The 25439-nt window shown below is 48.9% G+C and overlaps 2 protein-coding genes across 8 annotated transcripts; one reads left to right on the forward strand and one right to left on the reverse strand.

The window, feature by feature from the left end:
- Positions 1–435: 435 nt before the first annotated feature.
- On the reverse strand, positions 436–5303 carry UBE2T (ubiquitin conjugating enzyme E2 T). Of its 4 annotated transcripts, none has more exons than XM_053997932.1 (7): positions 5219–5303; positions 4223–4368; positions 3623–3692; positions 2796–2901; positions 2092–2190; positions 1639–1719; positions 436–727 (listed from the first exon to the last, which is right to left on the reverse strand). In XM_053997932.1, exons 2-7 carry the CDS (start codon positions 4326–4328, stop codon positions 602–604), a joined length of 588 nt encoding a protein of 195 aa, XP_053853907.1. In that variant the 5' UTR covers positions 4329–4368; positions 5219–5303; the 3' UTR covers positions 436–601. The 4 variants fall into 4 exon arrangements, with proteins under 4 accessions (XP_053853907.1, XP_053853906.1, XP_053853904.1 ...); XM_053997931.1 differs by having other exon boundaries at positions 5211–5294; XM_053997929.1 differs by having other exon boundaries at positions 5204–5293.
- Positions 5304–5411: 108 nt separating this feature from the next.
- Positions 5412–23265, forward strand: LOC128818512 (cryptochrome-1-like). 4 transcript variants are annotated; one of them, XM_053997913.1, is made up of 12 exons: positions 5412–5752; positions 6741–6863; positions 9437–9897; positions 10807–10923; positions 13651–13798; positions 14056–14196; positions 15310–15480; positions 16021–16161; positions 17260–17411; positions 19375–19472; positions 20547–20657; positions 22335–23265. In XM_053997913.1, exons 3-12 carry the CDS (start codon positions 9485–9487, stop codon positions 22424–22426), a joined length of 1584 nt encoding a protein of 527 aa, XP_053853888.1. In that variant the 5' UTR covers positions 5412–5752; positions 6741–6863; positions 9437–9484; the 3' UTR covers positions 22427–23265. The 4 variants fall into 4 exon arrangements, with proteins under 4 accessions (XP_053853888.1, XP_053853891.1, XP_053853892.1 ...); XM_053997916.1 differs by lacking the exon at positions 20547–20657; XM_053997917.1 differs by lacking the exon at positions 16021–16161.
- Positions 23266–25439: the final 2174 nt, after the last annotated feature.

Genomic DNA, 25439 nt, shown 5'->3' on the forward strand with positions numbered 1-25439 from the left:
ACACCTCTCCTCATGCAGAGAGGGCATCGGGAAGGAGAAGACACTGCCCCGGCACTTCTGTCTGCAGTGGTTGGTTAGGGGTGGCCAGGCAGGCAAGGCTCACCACAGGCCACACCAGCATGGCAGTGCCTCCCCACCACTGTAGAAAAACTGGCCCTGTGTGCTGTTTTGATTTTCTTCTTAAGTGTCATCACAGAGGCATTACCAGCCTCTCTAACTGGGCCAGCAGCATGTGCATCTTCAGAGCCATCAGAGATTGGCTCTGTGAGAAAGGGTGGAAGCTTCTCACAGAAGCTACTTCTGTGGCCCTCTCTTGCTACCAAAAACCATGCTGTGCCACATCAACTCACCTTTCCTTTTGAATATTCCAAAACCTCCACTCAACAAAATGGAAAAGTGGTGTGAAAAATTAAATAAATTAAATAAAAAATTAAATAAATTAAAGCATTTATTTTATTAATATAATGGAACTTTTCACAGAAAAATAAAACCCCAAGGAAACAGAAATCCAAAGCTGGTGCAGCCCCTAAAAGGCAGACTCTCTCCATGTACATGTGTGAGGGGAAGGGGACAGTGACAGCCCAAAGAGAACAAAAACCCCTCAGGAATCTGGGCAGGATTTCTTCTCCTTCCTACTGATGTCAACCCCTTTTCTTTTCTGCGTGGTCGATTCAATGCTGGTGTTTGTTTCACTTTGGATGATTTTCTCTTCCAAAGGCTTGGAAACCTGTGATGACGCAAGAAATAAAAGAGCTGTGAATAATTTAATTTTACAGCCATTGGATTGCCCTGTGCTCCACCAAGGTCAGAGCCGACTGTACTCTGGCTCTTACGCAGTGAACCGTTGTTATTCTGCTCCCACTGCTGGGTTTTTTAGGAAGGAGAATAACAGGAGAGAAAGATAATGGCTGAGCAGAGCAGTAGAACATACATAGATAAGCCAGGTCGCTCCAGGGCTCTGTGTGTTGTTGCAGGGATGGCTTCACTCTATGCCCTCCTGACAACCACAGTTAACTTGCACATGCATTCAGAGCTGGAGCAGTGAGCACGGCTCCTGCAGGGAAAATATCCCCATCCCGCAAAGAGGCTACCCCAATCAGGTGCAAGGGAGGGAAGGCACCTAGGGAAGGAAAAAGGCCCAAAGGTAACTGATTTTTGGGCAGAGGCTTTGATCTGCTTAAGTGTGATTTTATTTTTATGAGACTCATTGGTGAGGTGACAGAGAGGAAAGGAGGCAGAAAGAAAGGAAGGATGATGGGAGGAAGGCTGAACTCCATCAGGGAATAGGGAGACCAGTCAGTGAATGGATGAGCAGGTGGAGAAAAGGCACAGGTGGGCATCAGGCACAGGAGGACAGGGAACAGAGCTGAGGGAGAATAGGGCTATAGGATCCTTGGGAAGGGTTTATCCATCTGTCCTTCCTCCTCCTTGAGCAGCATGGCAGTTATTAGTGAATGAGCACATTTAACTGGAAGGAGAGAAAGTAATGAGCTTAAAAAATATAAAGAAAATACAGACCCAAAACACAGAGCAGAAGGGGAGGAAGGAAAGAACAAAGCAACTGTGAAAGGGAAACTGAGACAAAAGGACTGTAGACCAAGAGGGAGCTATACCAACTGAGCAGAGCGTGGTCCTTACCCTCAGCTGCCCTGCATATTTCTCGGTCCACTTCCTGGCGTTGAGCAGGAACAGTTGCTTGTTGTACTTGTACTCTGAGGACTAAATGGGAAGAGCAAGACAAAGACAGATTTGACTGAATACATGTCACCGAGAGGCTGGGACCAAGTCTGGCTTTAGGACTCCTAAACCAGACTAGAATTGCAACAAGCATGAAGTGTAAAATTCATTTAGCTTGCTTGAAGAACTCATGCTGCCATTTGCACTGAAGATAATGGCTTAAAGACAAGACCTTGACCATCTCTTCTGGCCTCAGCTGCCTCAGGGAAGCCCAGGGATGCCCCAGCCGATCCAGGTCAGGCCATGCTCCTAGTGTGTCAATCCAGAGTGAGTGAAGCAGAAGTTGAGCCTAAGTCCAGCCCCCCACTCCCTCCCCACCTGTGTCCATGGCCAGGAGAGAGGGAGCTCACGTACAATATTGGCCATGAGAGGATCGTCAGGGTTGGGCTCTGCCATCAGCAGCTGGATGGAGGTCAGCAGGGTGGAGATGTTCAGGGAAGGCCTCCATGCACCCTGTAAGGAAACAGGACAGAGCAGCAGCTTGGAGAAAGAAACCAGCACACGGCAGCCCAGAGACACCTCAGAAGCCACAGCATTTCAACACAACCTGCCTTGGGACTTCCAGCACCTAATGCCCCATGCAACACACCAGACCCACTCTCAATACAAGGCTCCAAGGAAGCCCAAGTGACAACCACGGCAGTGGTCATGGCTCCAAGGCTGCCAGAGCTCAAGGAGCATTTGGATAAAGGTCCTAGGCACATGGTGGGACTTTGGGCTTGTCCTGTGCAAATCCAGCTCATGGCCCTGATGATCCTTCCAATTCAGGAGATTACATAATTCTATGGGCTGTACCCTGCACATCTCTGCTGTGTTGGGGCAACTCATTTTCAGACATAGTCTTTTGACTCCAATCTTTAAAGCCTTGGAAACTTCTATGGAACAAAAAACATCACGTTCTGGCTCTAAACAAAGAGGATGCCACTCAAAACTTCATTCGCTGCTCCCTGTAAATAAGTCAGGAGCAAACAGACATTCAATCAGGCTTTTTCAAGAAGCAGATAAGAAGTTCATTATCCTGCCCAGGCTCACTTACCCACACCCAAGCACTATCTTACCTTTGGTGGTAACTTAAGAACATCCAGGCAAATCCTTCCAGCAGAGTCGATGTTGGGATGGTAGATGGGGGTCAGGAAGCGAATCTTTGGTGGCTCAAATGGGTACCTGAAGGCACAAGCATTAAAAAACAAAAGTTATTGTTATATCTATAGGACCAGTTGTTTTGTCACCCAATCAATGCCATAATTTCCTCCTCCCAGCCTACATAACACCCTTCCCCACAAATCTTCAGAGGCAATGCTCTGCTTTTGCTGCTTCCAGCTGTGTCTGACTAACACTTCCCTGGATAGCCTTCCACAAGGGGAAGAACATAAGAAACTTCGTACTGATGAACAAGCTCTTTCCAGAAAGCTTTGAGACAGTATGATGAGGCAAAAGTCTTATATTTGCATTTTTAGGTTTTTAATCACACAGCTTTGATGTTCAATACAAATTAGGTATCAGCTACTAGAAAAATTGCATTCCTTAAAAAGAGGGTCTCAATTCCTTGTTGAGAAGATAAAGGAAATATATGTTAGTATTTACAGCAAATACCTTACATCAGTTTACTCATACTTAAAGCAGGACTACACCAACTATTTAATCAGAGAATCAGCCTGGTTTATATTAGAAGGGACCTTAAAGCACATTTTGCTCCACCCCCTGCCATGGGCAGAGACACCTTCCACTAGCCCAAGATGCTCCAAGCCCTGGCCAACCTGGCCTTGGACACTTCCAGGCATGGGGCAGCCACAGCTTCTCTGGGCAACCTGTGCCAGGACCTCTCCACCCTCACAGGGGAGAACTCCTTCTTAATTAATCTTAATTAAGTTTATTGCCCACTTACCTTTCAGGAACTATGATTTCCAGGTTGAATATTCCTTTCTCATATGGTGTGTCCACACCTCCTAAAATTTCTTTAGGAGCAAGATGAAAATACAAGAATTACATTCAAAATCAGAATTATAGAATGGTTTGGGTTGGAAGGGACCTTCAAGATCATCTTGTTGTCCAGCAGTCCCCACATACCTCCCACAGTTACAGAGCTGCCCACGTGATAGAATCACAGAATGTTAAGGATTAGGAGGGACCTTAAAGTCCACCCAGCTCCAGGAACCCCTTTCATTATCCCAGGTTGCTCCAAGCCTCATCTAACCTGGACACTCCCAGGGATGGGACAACCACAGCTTCTTTAGGCAACCTGTGCCAGGGCCTTACCACCCTCACGGGGGAGAATCCAGGAATAAAAAAATATCATCTTATCTAAGACCAGTTCCACCCCACAGCAATCAAAACTAAGGGCAGACCAGCCAAGGCACAGGCCAAGCTATGTTTAAAGGAAACTACAATCCAACATTTCCACAGAGCCTGTAAATCCCAAAGCATGCACAGACCTAGCAGCAAACTGCAACCCAGCCCTGCCTTTGGGAACCCCCAAGGTACGTACGTGCCCGTAGGTCATCCAGCCGCTCATTCTGCCAGCAAGTGATGCCTGGAGGTGGCTCTGTAGCCAGGAGCGAGAGCTCCCTTGTCAGCCGTGAAGCTCTCTGCATGGTGCTGGAGCTCCGAGACCAAATTCTATTCCTGACAAACCTGGATTTTTAAAAATAGCCCCTTAAATTGAGATATTTTTTTTGGCTAAGGACCTGGGTTTTGAGCTGTTATCCTCATGTGATACCAGAATCACAGAGAGGCTGAGCCAGTTCCTGGAGCTACTCTTACACCCAGCTGGGGTAGGGGTATGAGACCCTTTATAATCCATCCCACCCCCTCCATTCCCAGCTGAGTCTAATAAACCCTGGGGTTGAACAAACCCTAATAAACTGGGAGGCCATAACCAGGCTCCAAACCCCTTATGGGCCTGTAACTTTTGCCCTGGGACCACCTGTGTCCTTTCATGGTTAAGGTACCCACTGCCCTACTGGGGCCCCCATCAGTGCCCCTTCCTACCCAAAAGCTCCATCTCCACCTTCCTGTGCAGGAAGAGACCTGAAAGCTGCTTCAGGGATGGGCCCAGCCCATGCCCCTAACACTCCCAAAGCAGGGCTCCGCCCCCCAGTCCGCACGGACAGGGACATAGGCACACCTGCCAGTCCACCCCGAGAGGAACCTGGCTCGATAACCCACCACAGCCTGTGGACGGGGGACACCCCCCGAGGTCTAACTGCCCCCTCCAGGGATTATCCTTTCCCTCAGGCAGCATTAACATCCCACAGACTCCCTCGCCCGAGCACCCCTCACTTTCGCTGCACCTCTAGCCTGACTATCCCTAGTGAAGAAGCGTTTCACCCCCCCTCCATCAGCCTAATTACCCCCGCACACGGACAAGAGCTGGGCTCCCCAAGGATGGGAACGGCCACCAGCACCCTCACCCCTCCAAGATCCCCCACACAATCCCTTCGGAACGACCTCCACCCTCTCTGCTTACTAATTACCGCCTCACTCTAACTAATTAACGCTCCTGCGCAACGGCCAAGCCCCGGGCTCCCGCCGCACAGAGCCGTGAGGCGGCGCGCGGCGGGGGCTGGACTTCCGCTGTCACCGGGCAACGGGCGGGCTCCTGGCGGGCAGCCCCGCCCCCTAGCCCGCCGCTCGGGCGCTGATTGAGCTGTCCTGGCGCTCAGCCCCGCCCACTCAATTCACTTGGGGCGCTGCCATTGCGTGAGCGCTGCGGGCGGGAACCCAAGCCCCGCCTCTAACTGAAGCGCGCGCGGGGCGTGGCCTGACGCTGAGGCGGTGGTGGGGCCGGAGTAGCTGCGGGACCCTCCAGGCTCAGCCGGGCCCCCCGGCTCTGGGATTCTCCAGCCCTGGGACTCTGCCACCCGGAACCGCGTTAAACATCCGCGGACAGCGGGCAGGCCTCCGCTGGGAGCGGTCCTTACATAACCCACCCGTCCCAGCCGGCGTTGTGTAACCTGCCCCGTGGCGCGAGGAACCGGTGCCGCGCCCGCCGCCACCACGGGCCGTGGGGAAGGAGGTAAAGGTGGGCTCAGGGAGCCCCCCAGGGAGGAGGTGGAAGTCCAAGCTGGCCCGTTCGCCCCCAGCTGCGGCAGGGCTGGCGTAGGGGCCGGCGTCCCCCTTTGCCTCCTCGCCGCTTCCCCGTCCGTCTGAGGGGCCCGGGCCTGGAGCCTCAGCCCGTCCTGCCTCCGCCCCATCCCCCATGGGTACAGACTCCTGGGTGTGGTTCTCGACCTGTTGCAGGAGAAGCCCCAGTCAAGCCCGTACACTTCGGTGTGTTTGGGACTTATTTCCTCCTCTGACTCAATGTGCCATTTTTTTGCATCAAAGCTGTATCCAGTACCTTCTTTTTCACCTAAAGTATTCAAACGGGAAGGAACCTAGAGGTTGGAATGAACAGTAGCCTCAGGTCTGGCTCAGCGTGGAGAGTGGAATTATGGAACCAGATTTATGCAAAAAATTAATTCTTAGATCCCAATTAAGAATTGTTCTCAAGCCTGTCAAATCAGAATAACATTAAACAACAGTGATAATTATTCCACTTCCCAAGCCCAGCCTGTGGTTTGAGAGAGCAGGTGTGAGGTTGCTCTCTCCAGGTGTCTGAAACTTGTGTTTATCTGTTTCACTTTTGCTTCTGAAGCAGCCAAGATATAGTCAAGGGGCATTTGACAATGCCCCTTGAAGAGTGAAGAGTGTCCACAGAGGAAACTGCTACAAATTTCTCTTCCCAGTTCCTAGGCCTTGGTCTGTCCCTGCCCCATCTTGTCTCTGCCAGCTCCAAGGGCCAGTGGGACCAGAGAGGAGCTGCCTGCAATCCTCCTCCTTTGCTCTTGGGAATTACACGAAAGTTTGAGTGGCTTAGACCATCTTTGATGCAGAATCCAGCTCAGTGCAGATATTTATGGTATTTAGGGGTGTTTAAAACTGGGCAACTCATTTCTGGATGCCTGTAGGAGCAGGATGGTAGGTTTTGGATAGCGCCACTGACAGCCTTTGCATCCCTCCAGCACATTCCTGCCTGTGGAGAGAAATGCTCAGCAGCAGGAGAGCTGGGATCAGTGACTGTGACCTCCTCTTTTTGGGGTGATGTGTTGTAAAGACCCTGGAGCATCAGCTGTGCAACTCTCAAGGTAAGGCCTGGATTTCCCTGCTTTCTGTCTTGATGTACCTGTCCCGAAGTGCAGGGATGAATCCTGTGTGAGGTGTATTTTCTGCCTGCCTGGTTGATTTTTGGGGAACAGATGTGATCTGGATGTGGCAGGGACTCTGCCCAGCCTTGCTGAGTGAACAGGCTCGAGCCACTGGTTCATGCAGAGGTGGAAGAGTAAATCCCAACATGATGTCAATGACAGACAGCACCTGCTCTGCCTTCTTTCCTTTCCTTGTGACACAACAGGACTGTCCAAGAGCTCAGTTTCTTTCTGACACCACCCATGGCCTGCACAAGTGATCCCCCTCCCCATTCCTTCCCACCCAGTAGGGGATCCCAGCTCCTCACCCAGCTTTGACACCTCTTTGGCTTGAGGCTCCTGCCCTCCCTAGTGAGCTTCAGCCCCTTTTAATGGAGCCCCTGCTCCTCCCAGCTTGTTTTAATGAAATACTTGTTCCCCCAACTCTGATTCCCCCAGTCCCCTTTAGTGGGATCCCCAGAGCTGCTGTTAACTCAGACCCTACAGCCCACCCAGACCCTGGCCTGGGGCCTGCCTGCCCTGTGCCCAGTCCCTGATGTTGTGTGGTCCTGCTTCCCACTGCTCCTGCAGGGATGCCATGACTGGAAGGGATGGGATGAGATGGGACCCGCCTGGGGACATATCTTGGGGCCATCCCATGGGCTGTGTGGGGCACTGTGCTTAGAGCAGTTCCAAGTGTGTGAGACCAAGGGGCATGGGGGTGAGCATGATCCTACAGACATCAGGGTGCTGCAGGGCCCTGGATTTGGGGTGACCCTGCAGACCGTGTGGGGCCACAGGGCTTGGGACAGCCCCAAAGGCTGTAAGGCTATGGGGGCCTTGGACTCCCTGTTTGGGGCAGTCCCTCAGTGAGGCTAGCTGGTGCAAAGAATGCAGGGGACTCTTCCAGCACACTTTGCATGGTTTAGTACTCAAAAATGCCATCTGGGTGCTCCCCTGAGCAGCGGAGTCACCTTGTTTTTCCGGTTCTCCCAGGAAGTGGGTGCAGGGCAGTGCTGAGCTGGGGTGCAGGGCAGAGCACGCCACACAGCCCAGCCCTGCACTGGGCTGCAGCCCGTGCTTGTTACTTACTGGGGAGTTGTAACAAAGTGGGCCTGTCTGGGTGCTGCTGGTGCATGTGTTTGGGAACGGAGCAAATCAGATTTATGGAAAAGCTGCTGGATGTGGCTTGAGCAGGGACAAGGGCTGAGTTGCCTGGTACAGCCATTGTGAGGGGGTGAGTGGAGCTGTTTGGCTGGAAGAGCTGAGCTAGATTAGGGATTGTTGTTTGGTTCTTTGCTAATCTCTAATCTCTTCTCTTCTGGGGGTAAGGCTCAAAATTAGCAACAGGTGGGGACCCACCTGGGAGGTGGGCATTGAACTTTTCCAATTGCACATGGGAAAGTGAGTTTAGGAGGTGCTGCTGGGCTTGGTGCAGGCACAAGGTGGCAGCTGGGCTCCTCCTTTGCTTCCCGGCATCTGCTGGGTCCATTGTCCTCAATAGGGCAGCCGGAGCTTGGGAGCTGCTTCCCAAACTGTACCCTGTGATGCTTCATCCTAAGACCCAAGGTCAGCACTCCTGCTAACCCTTTGAACTCAGCTGAAGTGGGAAATAAATGTATGAATCAAGAGTAATTTTGTGTCATTATCACACCCAGCTCTGCTCTGGAGGCAGGCTGGGAGAGCTGGGATGTCCAGCCTAGAAAAGAAAAGGGGAGACCTCAGAGCCCCTTCTAGTGCCTAAAGGGGCTTCAGGAGAACTAGAGAGGGACTTTGGACGAGGGTCTGGAGGAACAAGACGAGGGGGAATGGCTTTGCACTGCCAGAGGGCAGGGTGAGATGGGATATTGGAAGGAATTGTTCCCTGTGAGGGTGGTAAGGCTTTAGCACAGGTTGCTCAGAGAAGCTGTGGTTGCCCCATGTGTGGAAGTGTCCAAGGCCAGGTTGGCCGGAGCTTGGAGCAACCTGGGACAGATGAAGGTGTCCCTGCCCATGGCAGGAGGTGGAGCTGGATGGGCTTTAATGTCCCTTCCAACCCAAACCAGTCTGGTATTCTGTGAAATCCATAAATTCAGATGTCTCCTACTAAAATTGCCTGACAGAGGGAGTATTGTATCAGGTCTCTGATGAGCTGATTGCTCCTGTGGACCTCCTTGAAATCAGCTGATGACTTTCAGAGGGTTTGCTGACATCTGTGGGGTTAAAAAGTGTTTCTGCACTAAATGCAGCCCTGGCTGCTCCATCTGTTTTGATTCCTTCCTTCTGGTGAGTGTTATTGGGATGTAATTTCATAGAGGGATTTAATTTAAGGATTTGATTGACTTATTTGGGGCAGAGACCATTCTCTGTGGAGCTGGATGGTGAGCCTACTGCTGAATGGTGGGGCCAGAGGAGAGGTTTGGTCTTGGAGAGATTCCTGCATTTCTCTCTCATGAAAACTTACCAAAGCAAGAAGTTTCTGGTAAAACCTGCAAAGGATTTTTTTTTTTTTTGAGCTCTTATTTCTAATTGTTAATTGACCTTGTTCTTTATAGGGATTTGGTATCCTGAAAGCCAAGGGTTCCCTTCCTCCTGTAGCCAGGATGCTGCATCGCACCATTCACCTTTTCCGGAAGGAGCTCCGGCTCCACGACAACCCAGTGCTGCTGGCTGCCCTGGAGTCCTCAGAGGCCCTGTACCCTGTGTACATCCTGGACAGAGCATTCCTGACCTCCTCCATGCACATTGGGGCCCTGCGCTGGAATTTCCTGCTCCAGTCCCTTGAGGATCTCCACAAAAACTTGGGCCAGCTGGGCTCCTGCTTGCTGGTTATTCAAGGGGAGTATGAGGTTGTTCTTAGGGATCACATCCAGAAGTGGAATATCACGCAAGTGACACTGGATGCAGAGATGGAGCCATTTTACAAGGAGATGGAGGCCAACATCCAGCGCCTGGGGGCAGAGCTGGGCTTTGAGGTGCTCTCCCTGGTGAGCCACAGCCTGTACAATACCCAGCGGTACGTGACTGCTCCAAATCTACAAGTGTCTCCAGGGAGGTCATTTTAGAAGAGAAAAGTCTTGGTTTTTCCTTTGGAGGAAATTGAACTCTCTGAGGTGAACATGATGCTGTTTGCTGGGGGAATTTTGTGTGTTGCTCTCTTGGAAGAAACAGAACAGACTGTGCACAGGTTTTAGGATTTCAGCCCAAACAGCTGCTTAACTTTTTCCTTTTGTGCAGTTTAATTCACCTAAAAACTTACTCTTTTAAACAGAGTGGAAGAAAGTCTCTAACACATTTAGTAGGACTTGTAAAAGTTCTATTAAATATGGTAAAGAGTTTTTCTGTCAGATTTTTTCAAAATCTTTCAAGTCAACTTTCACTGCTGTCTGAATACACTTGGATCAGAGGCCCTCAGAGGTTACTCAGTGTTGAATGACTGAAGATACTGAAATCAGTAAGAAGGAAAACAGTAACAACTAAACCAGCCCTAACACTCCAATTTTGCAAAACCCCTGAATTATGTAAATGAATGGATGTGTGTAACTTGCTGTCTTGAATTCAAACTGTTTGCACAGGTGATTGCTCAGAGAGGACAGTTATTTACTGTCCTGAACCTGTTTTTTGTGACACCAGAGATGTCCCACGCCCTGCCCTGTGTGTCCTGGCTGTGTGTGGCTGTGCAGGTGAAGCCATGGCTAGAATCCTGATCCCAGTTTTGTTGTCTAAGGTCCTGAGAAAGTGCTCTTGGGATAGAAGTACCCAGGGGAGTTTTACTTGTAAAATCTGTAATTTCTACATTCAGTTGCACTAATGGAGTTGTTACAGCCTGTGATGTCACCTTCCTGTCCACTGGCAGTTCCAACTTCTTCCCTGGTTTCTGTTATGTGAGATCTTGTGGTTTTTTTGTTTTTTTTTTTTTTTTAAGGATTTTGGACCTAAATGGTGGAAGTCCCCCATTAACTTACAAGAGGTTCCTTCACATTCTCTCTCTGCTTGGTGATCCTGAGGTGCCTGTCCGAAACCTCACAGCTGAAGACTTCCAGTAAGTACCAGCCTGTGAGTGGGAATTCCTGGTCCTCTTTCTCTGCCCAAAAGAAGAGCCAGGCCCAAATGATAATGAGGCATTTTAGATGTTTTCTTGTTTTATTTCTGTGTATGGAGGGTTATTGAATCTATATACAGGGGATGTGACTGTTGTTGGGAAGGGAAAGCAGATGGTGGAATGGTCTGATACTCATCTCTTTTGATATATGTGCAGATTTCTCACCATGTGGGACACCTCACAAAATAATAGTTGGATTCAATAACTTAAAGGTTTTTTCCAACATTAATGATTTTGTGATTCCATAAAAGTCTTCAGCTTTGCAAGATACTTTGTCTTGGTTTGAAAGGACAGGTGTCTGCTAAGGAAGGCAGCAGCCCCCCCTGAAATGGAAAATATAAACCCCCTCCCTCCAAATTATTATAATTTTGAAATTAAGGGGCTCTCAGGCAAAGATACGGGAATAGGAATAACAGTTCTTTAATAGGAAAATTAAAAATACAAATGCAGTAGTACCAAAAAAAAAACCCCAACACACTGATAGAGTCAGAATATGTCATGAAACCCTGTGGGTCAGGGTGTTGGTAACAGTCCTATTAAATGGTGGCTGCAGTGCTCCTGGAGTGACAGGTGTGGTTCTGTTGGAGCAGTGCAGAAGGGTGGAGTTTTGCCCTGAAGGGCCAGTGGTGGTGTAGATGGGCCTCGTCTTCCTCTGGGAATCCAGTGGAGAAGAAAGCTGCTCCTCTTAGAATCCAGTGGGGAAAAGGCTGGTGTTCCAATTCTCAGATTATATCCAGGTAGGAATGCTTGGCTCCTCCCTCTGGGTGGGGCATCTCCCAATGGGATGATGGAATTGTATCAGTCACGCAGTGACACTCAATGGCTCGTTAACAGAAGATATTTCCCAGAGGGAGGGTGTGAAGAGATAAAGAAAACTGCCCCACTTGGTTTTAACAGGTGGCCCAATTAACAGAAGATAACTGCCCCACCTCTAACAGATGGCAATAGAATACACACCCCCAGCCACATCTTGTAACCCAAGACACACCTTGAGAAAAGCTTTTAAGAACTGGCAAACTCCTACAGAGGAAAGCCTGGGGAATTTACTCAGAGGCATGCTCTGCATTCCTCTCAAGATTTTGGACAGGTATTGGATGAACCACGATAGTTTGTTTTATGCAGGAAGTTCGATTGAATGATTCTACTGTTCCCTCCTGGCTTTAAATCTCTGCTCCCCTCTGCTATATGGGAAAGAGAGACTGAGCTCATGTCTCCCAGGACTTGAGAAGAAGCTCAGAGTCAAGGATGTCTTGTGTTTAGCTCTCCATGAGGAGAGGTCAGTGATCCAAAGGGAGGTAAGAGTGGGGCAGAAGACAGCTGGAATGGGACTGCCAGTGCTTGGGATTCAATGTCAGGTGCCTCCTGCATGGCCTCAGCTCAGTGTCACCAACCCAGGCTTGGATCTTCCCATCTTGGGGGAGTCCTGTTACTTCCTGAATGTTGTCCTCAGATAGTCTGATGACAAGACTCCTGTAAGTACTGGGATATATAAGTTCCTGTATTTTTTTCTAGCACTGTTTTTTTTTTTTTTTCGTTTTCTTGCCTGATTTTTTGTTTGGACTTTTAATATTAATGCTGATGAGAGATAAGTGGTTCACATGCTTCCCAGCAGGCCTGAGCTATGTCAGTGCTCTGAGAGCTGCACTGGCCCCACCTCTGTAGGTGTCTGCAGCAGGGCTGAGCTCAGGTTTGTCCAGGTAAGTACAAAGATCTGTTGATGTCCGAGTTCATTCATGGGTTTTGGGAAGTCTCTGTGCCACCAGCACTTCTTAAGCCTCTTCATCTGTGTTTCACAGGAGGGAAGAAAAACAAACTGATGCTTTTCTAGCCATATGTGGGGCAGAGGCCTTGGGAAGCCTCAGCAACTGAGGCTGAAGAGATCTGCGGAGGCTGCTGAGGGCTGTGGGCTTGAGGGGCCCCAACTTGGTTAGGAACGAGTAGCCAGGGTGGCCCAGGAAGCTGATCTGCCTCTTTCCCTATGAAACTGAAAGAGAGAAGGTTCAGATTAGATCTTGGGAAGAAATCCTCCAGTGGTGATGCCCTGGCACAGGTTGTCCAGAGAAGCTGTGGCTGCCCCATGCCTGGAAGTGTCCAAGGCCACGTTGGCTGGGGCTTGGAGCAATCTGGGCTAGTGGAAGGTGTCCCTGCCCATGGCAGGATGTGGAACTTGATGGGCTTTAATGTCCCTTCCAACCCAAACCAGTCTGGGATTCTGTGACTTCAGAGTGGCCTCTCCTCAGAGGCACAGGAGCTGGAGTGGCATTTGGAAGCAGCAGTATAATTGTGTTTAGGGTCCCAGGAGGCTCTTGGTTCCCTCCTTGGGATGGATGTGACAGCTGGGAGGAACTGGAGAGGAGCTGCCTCTGAGCCTTGTGTAGGGCATGGGAGCTAAAAGGGGTCTGGGCTGCGGGTGCAGCTGACTGCTCTGAGCACTGTAACTTGGTGGGGCTGTTCCTCTTCCCCAGTTCAGGCTAGAATTCCCTGGAGCAATTGCAGAATGAACTCTTCTCCCCCAGGAGAGTACAGCCTGGGATTTCTTGCTGTGCTTTCATTCTCTCTGCTCTGGTTGGACTGTGATAGATGATACTTGGTATGTGCATGGACAGGGAGTGCCTCTTTCTCCTGGCTCCGGTTGCTCCTTTCAAAGAGTTTTCTCTCTCACCTCAGGAGATGTAGGGCCCCTGAGCCAGGTCTGGCTGAGTGTTACAGGGTGCCTCTCCCTGTGGATTTGAAGATTTCCCCAGAGAGCCTTTCTCCTTGGAGAGGAGGGGAGACTGAAGGACTGCAGCGCCTGGAGCAACACTTGACTGACCAGGTCAGCCCTGAGGGAACACAGGGGGATGGTGGTGGGTCGAGGTGGGCTGAGATCACTGCCCAGCTTGGCTTGGAGGGGGTGGCAGCTTGGGCACGGGTTTTGTTCTCCTTGATTTCTGGGAAGCGGAAGTGTTTTCCAGGCATGACATCAAACAAGCCCCTGTGATAATGAAGCCAGTTCCAAGAGCTTTCCTCTGTTTATTACTGGCCATGTGTGATCTTGTGCTGCCTGAACCCAGATTTCTGTTTTCATTTCAGGGCTGGGTGACAAGTTTTACTAAACCAAGGACAATCCCAAACTCGCTGCTTCCAAGCACCACAGGCCTGAGCCCATATTTCAGTATGGGCTGTCTGTCAGTTCGGACATTTTTTTATAGGTTGTCAAATATTTATGCTCAGGTAAGCAAATAATTGGTCCTAAGTAAGCAAAACCAAAACCGGGCCATGTGTGGCATGGGAGGCAGGATTTAACACTCATCTTGGTAGAGACTTGGTGTATCAAAAAATGCTGCTTTGTTAATGTCTTCTCACTGTGTCCCATGAAGTCTGTGGAGTGGCTTCATGTTGCGTGAAACACCTGTGAATGTCTGCAGCTCTTCCCAATTAAGTTTTAGAAACAGGATATTCATATTCTAAATTCATATTTTCATCAGGAACTGCAGTGACAGGGCAAGAGGGAATGGCTTCAAACTTAGAGAGCCTGTTTGGATTAGATGTTGTGAAGAAATTCTTCCCTGTGAGGGTGGTGAGGCCCTGGCACAGGGTGTCCAGAGAAGCTGTGGCTGCTCCATGCCTGGAAGTGTCCAAGGCCAGGTTGGATGGGGCTTGGAGCAACCTGGGTTATTGGAAGATGTCCCTGCCCATGGCAGAGGGTGGAGTGAAATAGGCTTTAAGGTCCCTTCCAACCCAAATTATGGTTCTATGAATAGGGAGCAAGCAGACCTGGGATCAGCAGGGAAGTCCAGGAAAACCTTCCTAAGTTTCAAAGATTTAGTTTGTCTGGTGGTTAAGGGAAGTTTTTGATTGGTTTATACAATTTTGTTTCTGGGAATCAACTGTTTTTGTCTTAGACAAATTTTAATTGTCGCATAAATAAAAACTACTTTCTGAAATCTTGTTTGATTCTTAAGAAAAAGTGAGCTTGAAACCAGACCAAGAAAACCAACCTCCTTTACATTCATCCTAAGATTACCATTTGAGACATGGCTGAGCCACCTGAATTCAGCTAACACATTAATAAACACATGCTTGGTGTAAGAAATCCCAGTGTGACACTGTTTTGGAATGTAGATGGAGTATGTTTGAGGTAACACTGAAGTCTGGCAGTTTGGCTTTGCTTTGGGCCAGACAGCATTGCCTCAGATATTTGATTTCCTTGACTTGAACACTAAAGTGCCTTGAAACCAGTATTGTAGTCAGATTAATCTTTATTTTATAGGCCTGACAGTCACAAAATGAGTGAGGCAGCAATGCTATGTATGAACTGAAGCTGCCACCTTGTGTCTTTTGCAGGCAAAGCACCACTCTCTGCCCCCAGTGTCGCTCCAAGGGCAGCTGTTGTGGAGGGAATTCTTCTATACAGTAGCATCAGCAACCCCCAACTTCACCCAGATGGCTGGGAACCCCATCTGCCTCCAGATTTGCTGGTACAAGGATGCAGAGAGGCTCCACAAATGGAAAACGGTAATGAGGTGCATGGCCACCTCAGCAGCTGCATTGGAGCTTGGGGCTTTCCCCTTCCCTTGATTGGTCCCTGCTGGCAGTTTGAATGCATTGTGCAGTGGTGTGACAAGCTGTGAGAACTGGGAATGTTCAGCCTGGGGAAAAGAAGGCGCCAGGAAGAACTTAGAGACCCTTCTGCTGCCTAAAATGGCTCCAGGAGAGCTGGAGAGGAACTTGGGACAAGGGATGGAGTCAAAGGACAAGGGGAATGGCTTCCAACTGACAGAGGGCAGGGTTAGAAGGTATATTGGGACAAAGTTCTTCTGTGAGGGTAATGAGGCCCTGGCACAGGTTCCCTAGAGAAGCTGTGGCTGCCCCTGGATCTGTGGGAATGCCCAAGGCCAGGTTGGACAGGGCTTGGAGCAACCTGGGCTAGTGGAAGGTGTCCCTGCCCGTGGCAGAGGGTGGAATGGGCTTTAATATCCTTTCCCACTGAAACCATTCTGTAATTCTGTGAAAGCAGTGTATGAGGGGAGAGCTGATGTTTCTGTTCTGCTGCAGGCACAGACAGGGTTCCCATGGATCGATGCCATTATGACCCAGCTGCGCCAGGAAGGCTGGATCCATCACCTGGCTCGGCATGCTGTCGCCTGCTTCCTGACACGGGGGGACCTTTGGATCAGCTGGGAAGAGGGAATGAAGGTTCACTACTGCTTTTATTTTCCTCTGTTCTGCCTGGCCCTGAGAAACCTTGCACAGCCTGAGTCTAGCAGTGGAGGGTTCTACAGAGCAGTGTTTAGTTCTGCCCCTTCCTGCAGATCTCAGGATTTATGGAATTTCTTTCTTTGTGATGAGAGTTCATTCCCTTCCCCATAGCGGAGGGAATATATCTGAAAATCCTCGTGATTTTCAGATAACGAGGATACTAGTGGAGACATGCTCAGTCTGTAGAAGGTTCCAAACCCAGAGTTTTTGGGTTGCTCTGTCTTCCTTCTGTCTGTGGAGAGCTGTCTTGGTTTGAAAATACAGGTGTCTGTTAAGGAAGGCAGGAGCCTCCCCTGAAATGGAAGATGTAAACCTCCTCCCTCTGAATTATTATAATTTTGAAATTAAGTGGGCTCTCAGGCAAAGGTATGGGAGCAGGACTAACAGTTCTTTATTAGGGAAGAAAATAAAAATAAAACAAACAACGCAGTACTACAAAACAACGCTGACAGAGCCAGAATATGACCTGACACCCTGCGGGTCAGGGTGTTGGTAGCAGTCTGGTTAAATGGTGGCTGCAGCCCTCCTGCAGTGACAGGTGTAGTTCTGTTGAATCGGTGAGCCTGTAGAAGGGTGGAGTTTTCCTCTGAAGATCCAGTGGTGGTATAGATGGGCCTGGTCTTCCTCTGGGAAATCCAGTGGAGAATCCTGCCTGTGGTCTTCCAGATCTCAGATAATATCAGTTAGGAATGCTTGGCTCTTCCTCTCAATAGAATGATGTAATTTTTGTCAGTCATGTAGAGAGGCTCAGTGGCCCATTAACAGAAAGGTATCTCCCTGGAGGGAGGATGGGTTGTGGAAGAAATAAAGAAAACTGCCCAATTGACAGAAGATAACTGGCCCATCAATAGGAACAGAATACACTCCCCATTTCCAACTTAAGACAAGAGTATTCTTGGTGTGCCTGTGAGGCGGCAGCCCAAGCCCCACAGTGCTATGCTTCCAGCAGCAACCTCCCAGCCTGGTTTTGTCTAGTTTTTGCAATATAGCCATTTCAGGGGTGTTTCTCTCTCTCTTCCCATCCCTGATGTGCAGGTGTTTGAAGAGCTGCTTTTAGATGCTGACTACAGCATCAACGCTGGGAACTGGATGTGGCTGTCAGCCAGCGCCTTCTTCCACCAGTACACACGTATCTTCTGCCCCATCCGCTTCGGCAAGCGCACAGACCCCCAGGGCAACTACATCAGGTCAGGGGACACCTACCCCACCATCACCCTGAGAGCTTCTCAAGCTCCTCTGACAGCAGGAACTGACGAACTGGATCAAACACACACACCTGTTAAACAGGACTCATAGCAATGGTTTTATTGAACACTTGAGGAAACTGAGTCATGGAGAAGCAGAGAGAGATCTGTCATTCCAAGCAATGGCTGAGCACGGCTTGTGTTCATTTGTGAGCACTTGTTGCCTCCAGCACCATGTTTGATCACTAGGCTGGCTGCTCTTTCTAAAGGATTTGAGTAGAACTTCCCACAGCTTCCCTGCTCCAGTCTGCGCTTTGTTTCTTGCTTTTCATAGAATTTTGGGATGTGCTTGGAAGGGAGCTTAAACCTCATCCAGTTCCACTCCCTGCCATGGTCAGGGACACTTTCCACTATCCTAAGGTTTCTCCAAGCCTGGCCTTGGACAATTGCAAGGATGGGGCAGCCACAGCTTCTCTGGGCAACCTGTGCCAGGGCCTCATCACCCTCACAGGGAGGAATATCCCATCTAACCCTGCCATTCTTTAGTTGCATACCCATAGGTTTTATTTTCCACTCTGAGTCCTCTTTGCTTCACAGTCTCATTTTGTTGTCTCTCCATAATGTGCTGATGGGCTTTTTGAAAGCACTGGGCTCACTATGTTAATGTTGAGCAAACAGCTTGTCTTGGTTTGATAGACAGATGTCTGCTAAGGAAGGCAGGAACCTCCCTTATAATGGAGAATATGAACCCCCTTGCTCTGAATTATTATAATTTTGAAATTAAGGGGCTCTACGGCAAAAAGATATGAGAATAGGAATAGCAGTTCTTTACTTGTATGTGAAGCAAGGCAAACAAACAACCACAACTGCCCATTAACAATAGCAGAAGCAGGAGCCCAGTCCCAGCCTTTCGGCCGCGGCACTTTCCCTGCGGTGCAGTTCTGGGCACAGCCGGCAGGGGCGCTGGTGGCTCCCGGTGGGCAGGGCAGGTGCTGTGATCCCCGCGCGGCTGCAGGGGGCGCTGTGGGGCGGGCCGGGCAGGGACGGCGGAGCGGCTTCGCTTCACGAAGCCTGGGGCAGCCAGGCCCAGCAGGGCTCTGAGAAACACTGAGCTGGAACAGCAGGCATGAGCAAAAAGTCCCAGCATGGTGGGCGAGATGTGCTCTGCGACAGTAGCTGGAACTGTGGGACTTCCCAGTAGGGCACAGGAGTGCGGAGCCCAGCAGCAGAAGAAAAACAGCTCCCAGCTGGGTTGTGGCAGTAGGAGCAAATTCCTTTTCCCAGGCCACAGGTCTGACCATCTTCCAAAGCCCAGATTGAGCGAGAGATCCACAATTGCCCCAGCCCCTCTCCTTTACCTGCTTCTATTCTCACTGTGTCTCTGTCCCTCCCAGAGAAATTCCCCAAAATCAGAGGAGTTTCCCCTCCCTAAAGTCTCAAGCACACAGCCATCAGTGCTTCTTAGCAACTCAATGGGAAAAAATTCCACAACTAGAGGAAATGAAAGAAAACCTAACCCCCAATACAGCTCCATTTCCTCACATCTCTTCCTCCCATCCTATCTAGATTTGGGTATTGCCAAGGAGAAGCCTGTGCTGAGGTACCTCACAGAGTGGGACAGAAAATGACTTTGCCATTCTGCAACAATTTTTAAAAATTAGTTTGTGTTTTAAATTTATTAATGTTTAGGATGAAATATCAGTGAAAATGTTAAAAGCGTATTTTGGAGGAAATCAAAACTGAAGTACGGGTTAAATCACCCCATTTATTCTATGCTGTGAAGTTAACTTTTGGAACCTATCACCTATGGAGGTTTGAGAACATAAACCCGATTTTTTTTATGGAGAGTGATTTCCCACAGATTGTAATATCAATATCAACACAGCACAGGTTGGTTTTCACTTCTCTGAATGTATGAATATTTGCCTACAGGATTATAAACCCCCCTATTATCCCTGTTTTGTAGGAAATACTTGCCCATACTAAAGAACTTTCCCTCCAAGTACATCTACGAGCCCTGGACAGCATCTGAAGAGGAGCAGAAGCAAGCAGGATGTATCATAGGTAATTCATTCACATTCTTTGCTAAGGATTTTTCTGCTGCTAACTATCCAAAATAAATGTGTATGAGATGGAAGCATCGCACTTCCAACATAAGCCATTTATCTTCTGAAAATGGATGAATCCAACAGCCTTCCTTCTGTTCATTCTCCATTAACGTTTTTTCATTGGAGTCTCATTTCACAGTACATATTTTTGCCTCAACTTTATGTCCTAAAACTCTTGGATCACTCCACACTTTTGCCTTTGAATTTTCCCATCTTGGATGCTTGGCTGCTTTAAAAAGTATCAGAACATCTTGTGCTTTTACTCCTGCTCTAACACATCTTTGAAGGCTCTTAGGTCAAAGTGGGAGCTCTTCTCTTTGATGGAAAGAATTAGGCACTTCCATTTAAGAAATGCTGGAAGTATTTAAAATCCAGGGAAAATGTACTTGCCAAGTGTGGAAAAGGCTCTGTCTCCACATTACTGTTAGGTAATAAAATTATAAAGCCGAATTAATAATTAAAAAATAGATTTTTATTTCACGACTGAGATTCAGTCTCTGATAGCCACAATCAAAGGGACAGCGCCGAGCCCGGGACTGGCGCTGGGTGAACACTGATCTGAACTCTACTGCTTCGGATCCCCTCTGTTCATGAATGTTGTCTATGTCTGGTTAGCTTTATACAGTTTTTTCCGCCTGGGGCAGAGGTTCTCCTTTTCTTTGCTTCACGTATTCATGGCGTCTCCTGTTCTCTGTGCTGGGCTGGACAAAGCTGTTTCTGGGAAACGATGAGTTATGAGTCACAGGAACCTGGTATTGGGATGCACGACCCTGAATATCCTGATCGTAGATACTTCTCTTCTTGAGAATTTGTTGCTTGGGTGTCTCCTGGATTGTCCCGGATGGAGCCACACTTTTTCTTTTGTAAATCTGGTCTTTCTTTCTGCTGCCATCTGTGGTTTCGCAGTCTTTCTCCAGCTGTGGCTTGTGGTCTTTTAAAACTTTAAGAATCTTTTTGTACAGGCAGAACTTATTTCATGTATATTTTACATAAGCATGAATTATTCCATAATATATGTTACATTACCCAGGTCAGGATTACCCCTTCCCCATGGTGAACCACAAGGAAGCCAGTGACCACAACCTGCAGTTGATGAAACAGGTCAGAGAGGAGCAGCACAGAACAGTCCAGCTCACGAGAGGTGAGAGGTGCTGCAGCTCCCACATTCCCTGTGCTGTGACACACAGGCTGTCCTCAAGAACCCAGGGCTCCGGGGCTTGGCTTTGGGTGCTTTTCCAGGATGCTTTTCCACATTGGATAAAAACATCATGTGCAACTCTTCTGGTTTCTGTTAAAATGTCCCAAGTGCAAGAACAAGAGTGTGAGCCTTTTCTTCCTTTCCTCTCCCCTTGGAGCATCCTCCTGCCTGCTCTAGAAATGCCTTCCCAAAACCAGATCTTCTCCACCTGCCCTGACTCCCCAGCCCCAGCCTGGCTGCATGTGTCTCCAAAGTGCAGAAATCTCTGCAGCTCTGCCCATGCCTCTTGTAAACCAGAACATTCTTGTTTTTCCTTGGTACCATGATCTGCCCTATGCCATAGCAGAAATTGAGATTCCCACTGAGCACAAAGCTCTGGAGAGGTGTGTTGTTCCAAGAAATTTACCTTTTGGCATGGTTTTCTGCATTGCTTAACCCTGTGTATAACAAACAGGTAGTTATCAGGTAAGGCTAGAACACTCAAACTGTGCCGAGCCTGAAGTACTTAATTATTTAGGTATTTCCGGTCTTACTGTCGCTTATGGCACCTGTGCTCTTAAAATTGAAATCCCAGGGCCTGTGCTGAGCTCAGAGGAATCCTTTACAGTAAAACGTGGAATCTCAGCCTGGTTTTGGGTGGGAAGGGACATTAAATCTCATCCAGTTTCCACGTCTTGCCATTGGCAGGAACACCTTGCACTATCCCAGGTTTTTCGAAACCCTGTCCTACCTGGCCTTGGACACTTCCAGGGATCCAGGGGCAGCCACAGCTTCTCTGACCACTCCGTGCCAGGGCCTCGCCACCCTCACAGGGAAGAATTCCTTCCCAATGTCCCACCTCACTCTGTCCTCTGGCAATGGGAAGCCATTCCCTCTTGTCCAGTCCCTCCAAGCCCTTGTCTCATGTCCCTCTCCAGCTCTCTTGAACCCCCTTTAGGAAGGGTCTGTCAAGTCTCCTTGGAGCCTTCTCTTCTCCAGGCTGAACATTCCCAGCTCTCCCAGCATGGCTCCATAATGGAATTTAAGTGACAAAATACCTTTTTATTTAATGGTGGGCCACAGCAGCCTCTCTATATTATAGAAACCCAACATGCAGCAGCTGAGGGGAACCTTAACTATTCCTTCCTTCATCCCTCTGATCTGAGGAAATTAATTGTTCCAAACCTTGGAATAGATACCTATTAATGTGTCCAGGAGGTTGCACACTGGAATAGAACAGGTATAACCACTGTATGCTGGCAGTTCTTCCAGCAACCCTGTGGTACCAGGAACTAAATGTTGGGAACGTTGGGAAAGCCAAAATTTTGAGAGTCCCTGACTCCAAGCGTTATCCCAACGCCCATCTCAGTATGAAAACCTGCTCATACAGGGGAGCAGATACTGGAATAGAGTAAGGGCTAAGGAGTAGGATGGGACTTGGAGCAGTCTGGAAGATGTCCCTGCCCATGGCACGAGGTGGAATGAAATGAGCTTTAAGACCCCTTGCAACCCAAACCATCCTGGGATTTCATGATTCTTGTTGCCTATGAACAGAAGCATTTTCTGATACTTTGTATCTTCACCTGACTGAAGTTAGAGAAGACTTTGCAAACTTTAATCCTTCTTTATTTCTTCCTGTAGATGATGCAGATGACCCCATGGAAATAAAGGTAAAACGTGACCATTCCGAAGAAAACATTTTGAAAGGAAAAGTGGCCCGAATGACAGAATAAACCAAAATTCCCTCAGGGGTCACCTGCTGGGTACCAAAAAGGGCAAGAGAGGAGAGCTGGGGGCCAGCTGAGCTGGCCAAACCACTGTCCTCCATACTTTGCCCTGCTAATGGTGCCTCTTGCTTGTGACCTGACCTCAGAAGACGTGCTGGATCCTGAGTAGTTTTAGTGCAGTTATTTTGGATGGAATTGTTTATCTTTGAGTGGCTTCTGGACCATTTGTTGAAGCTGTTGGGTGAATGCAAGAGGCGCTTGGTTGTGGCAGGTCCTGCTGCTGCAGCATCCTTCAAATCCATGTGTTTCATGCACCTGTATAAATAGATTTTGTGACAAATAATGTCAGAAGACCATGTGCACATTAATGTGGTTGCACATTAGTATTAGGACCTTGATGTGCTTGCCTTGTAGAGACAGACTTAGAGATGTTCAGATTATTTATTCTAAGTTCCCAGTTTATGATTGTAGTCCCCAGTTTGGAGAGACAGAGCAGAGTGCAGCCTCTTGTACCTTGTGTGTAGTTTTCTAAGTCATAAGTAGGAATTGCTATGCGTTTTAAGGATAAGGTTGAAAATATCTCACTAAATTAGGGCTAATTATATAACTTTGTCACCATATTCTCTTCCTTGGCTAGCTAGAACTGCAGGGCAGAGATTAACTCTATCATGTACCACATGGAAAAATTTCTCCTCCCACTGAAATGTATTGTTGTGAAGTTTGACAAGGCTGGATTAGTCAGTTGTGATTGGAGTTTGGGAGTGGGGAACTGCAGTGGGGTTTTCATGGCTGCAGGTAGTATTCTGGGTTTGGAAAGAAATAAAATTTATTTCTGACATGAACAATGCAAGGGCTCTGGAGCAATCTGTTATCACAATTGATATCCATCAGTCCTCTCAGGAAACCTGGTGGCACAACAGCTCCAGCAGCAATCCCAACTCCTTGGAAGCATCCCAGGATCTAGTGCAGGAGCAGTTCAGGAGCCATGAGCACCAGGTGGAGGCTGTAAACTGCGGGATCTTTCAATGCTGCTGGAGACCTGCAGGACCTGTCAGGGCAGACCATGCTGGCAGCAGGACAGTGTGGTGTAAATACAAAGCTGCAAGGACGTTCCTGCTACTCCAAGCCTGCATCAAGCTCCTGGAGATGCCCATATTCCCTGACACTTCAGCCCTCCAGCAAACCTAATGACTTGCAGGGATGACCAGAAGGAAAGGCCTTCTGCATCCCCCTTTATGAAAGGTAGAATACTACGGTGGTGCTTGTTTCTCTGTGGAGATCTGCTGCTCCACAGCCTCCTGGCATTCCTCCCCTCTGTCTCTGGGCTCCTTCCTGTGCCTGAAGGGATTTATGGCATCCCTGAAGGGATTGCGCCCATCCACAAGAAGGGCTGGAAGGAGCATCTGGGAAACTCCAGGTCTGTCAGCCTGACATCAGTGCCCAGTAGGATTATGAAACAGATCACCTTGGGTACTATCACCTGGCACCTACAAGATGGCTGGAGGATCAGACCCAGCCAGCATGGGTTTAGTAGGGTCAGGTCCTGCCTGACCAACCTGATCTCCTATGACCAGGTGATCCACCTGGTGGATGCGAGGAAGGCTGTGGATGTGTCTACCTGGACTTTGGCAAAGCCCCCCCTGTCTCCTGTTACACCATGACACGAAATAACTCACGGATGCTAGATATAAAGGGGGAGAGAAAAGAACTTAGAGATTTTATTTTCTGACTCTGTAATATATACAATAGCAAAATTGACAGTGGGTTGGATGGTGAAACTGCCACCTCTCCAACCACACTGGTCAAACTAACAGTTTATCAGTTCTGTCCACCCACAAAGAAGAATGCAAAACAATCATTGTTTATATGAACAGTGTGAGAAAATTCAGTAGAAATATGTAAACATCAGAAGGCATAAGAAACTTTTAGAAGAACTTTAAAACACTCAAAAGAACAGTGCAACAGTCTCCCACAGCACGCTCCTGGAAAAGCTGCAGCCCATGTCTGGGCCAAGAGCGCTCTGTGCTGGGTTCAGAACTGGCTGGATGGCTGGCCCAGAGAGTGGTGGTGAGCAGTGCTGCATCCAGCTGGGGACAGTCACTACTGGTGTCCCTCAGGGCTCTGTGCTGGGGCCAGTTCTATTTAATCTCTTCATTGATGATCTGAATGAGGGGATTGAGTCCACCATCAGTAAATTTGCAGATGACACCAAGCTGGGAGTATGTGTTGATCTGCTTGTGGGTAGGAGGGTTCTGCAGAGAGACCTGGAACTGTTGGATTGATGGGCAGAGGATAGTAAGATGAAGTTTAATAAGTCCAAGTGCCAAGTCCTGCATTTTGGCCACAATAACCCCCTGCAATGCTATAGGCTGGGGATGGTGTGGCTGGACAGTGCCTAGGCAGAAAGGGAGCTGGGGGTGCTGGTCAACAGGTGGCTGAACGTGAGCCAGCAGTGTGCCCTGGTGGCCAAGAAGGCAAATGGCATCAGGAATAGTGTGGCCAGCAGGAGCATGGAGGTCATCCTTCCCCTGTACTCGGCACTGGTGAGGCCACACCTTGAATGCTGTGTCCAGTTCTGGCCCCTCTGTTTGGGAAGGACGTTGAGATCCTTGAATGTGTCCAAAGGAGGGCAACAAGGCCCTTGGGGCTTGGAACACAAGCCCTGTGAAGAACGACTGAGGGAGCTGGGGTTGTTTAGCCTGGAGAAAAGGAGATTCAGGGGGGACCTTATCACTCTCTAGTGATAACCCTGAAAGGTGGTTGTAGCCAGATGGGGGTTGGTCTCTGCTCTCGGGTGACCAGTGACAGGATGAGAGGTCACAGCCTGAAGCTGCACCAGGGGAAGTTTAAACTAGATACTAGAAAAAAAAATATTCACAGAAAGAGTGGTTCAGCACTGGAATGGGCTGCCCAGGCAAGTGGTGGATTCACTGTCCCTGGAGGTGTTTAAAAAAAGACTTGATGAGGCACTCAGTGCCATGGCTTAGTTGGTAAGGTAATGTTAGGTCACAGATTGGAC

This window comes from Vidua macroura, chromosome 24 (assembly GCF_024509145.1).
Source record: "Vidua macroura isolate BioBank_ID:100142 chromosome 24, ASM2450914v1, whole genome shotgun sequence".
Lineage (NCBI taxonomy): Eukaryota > Metazoa > Chordata > Aves > Passeriformes > Viduidae > Vidua > Vidua macroura.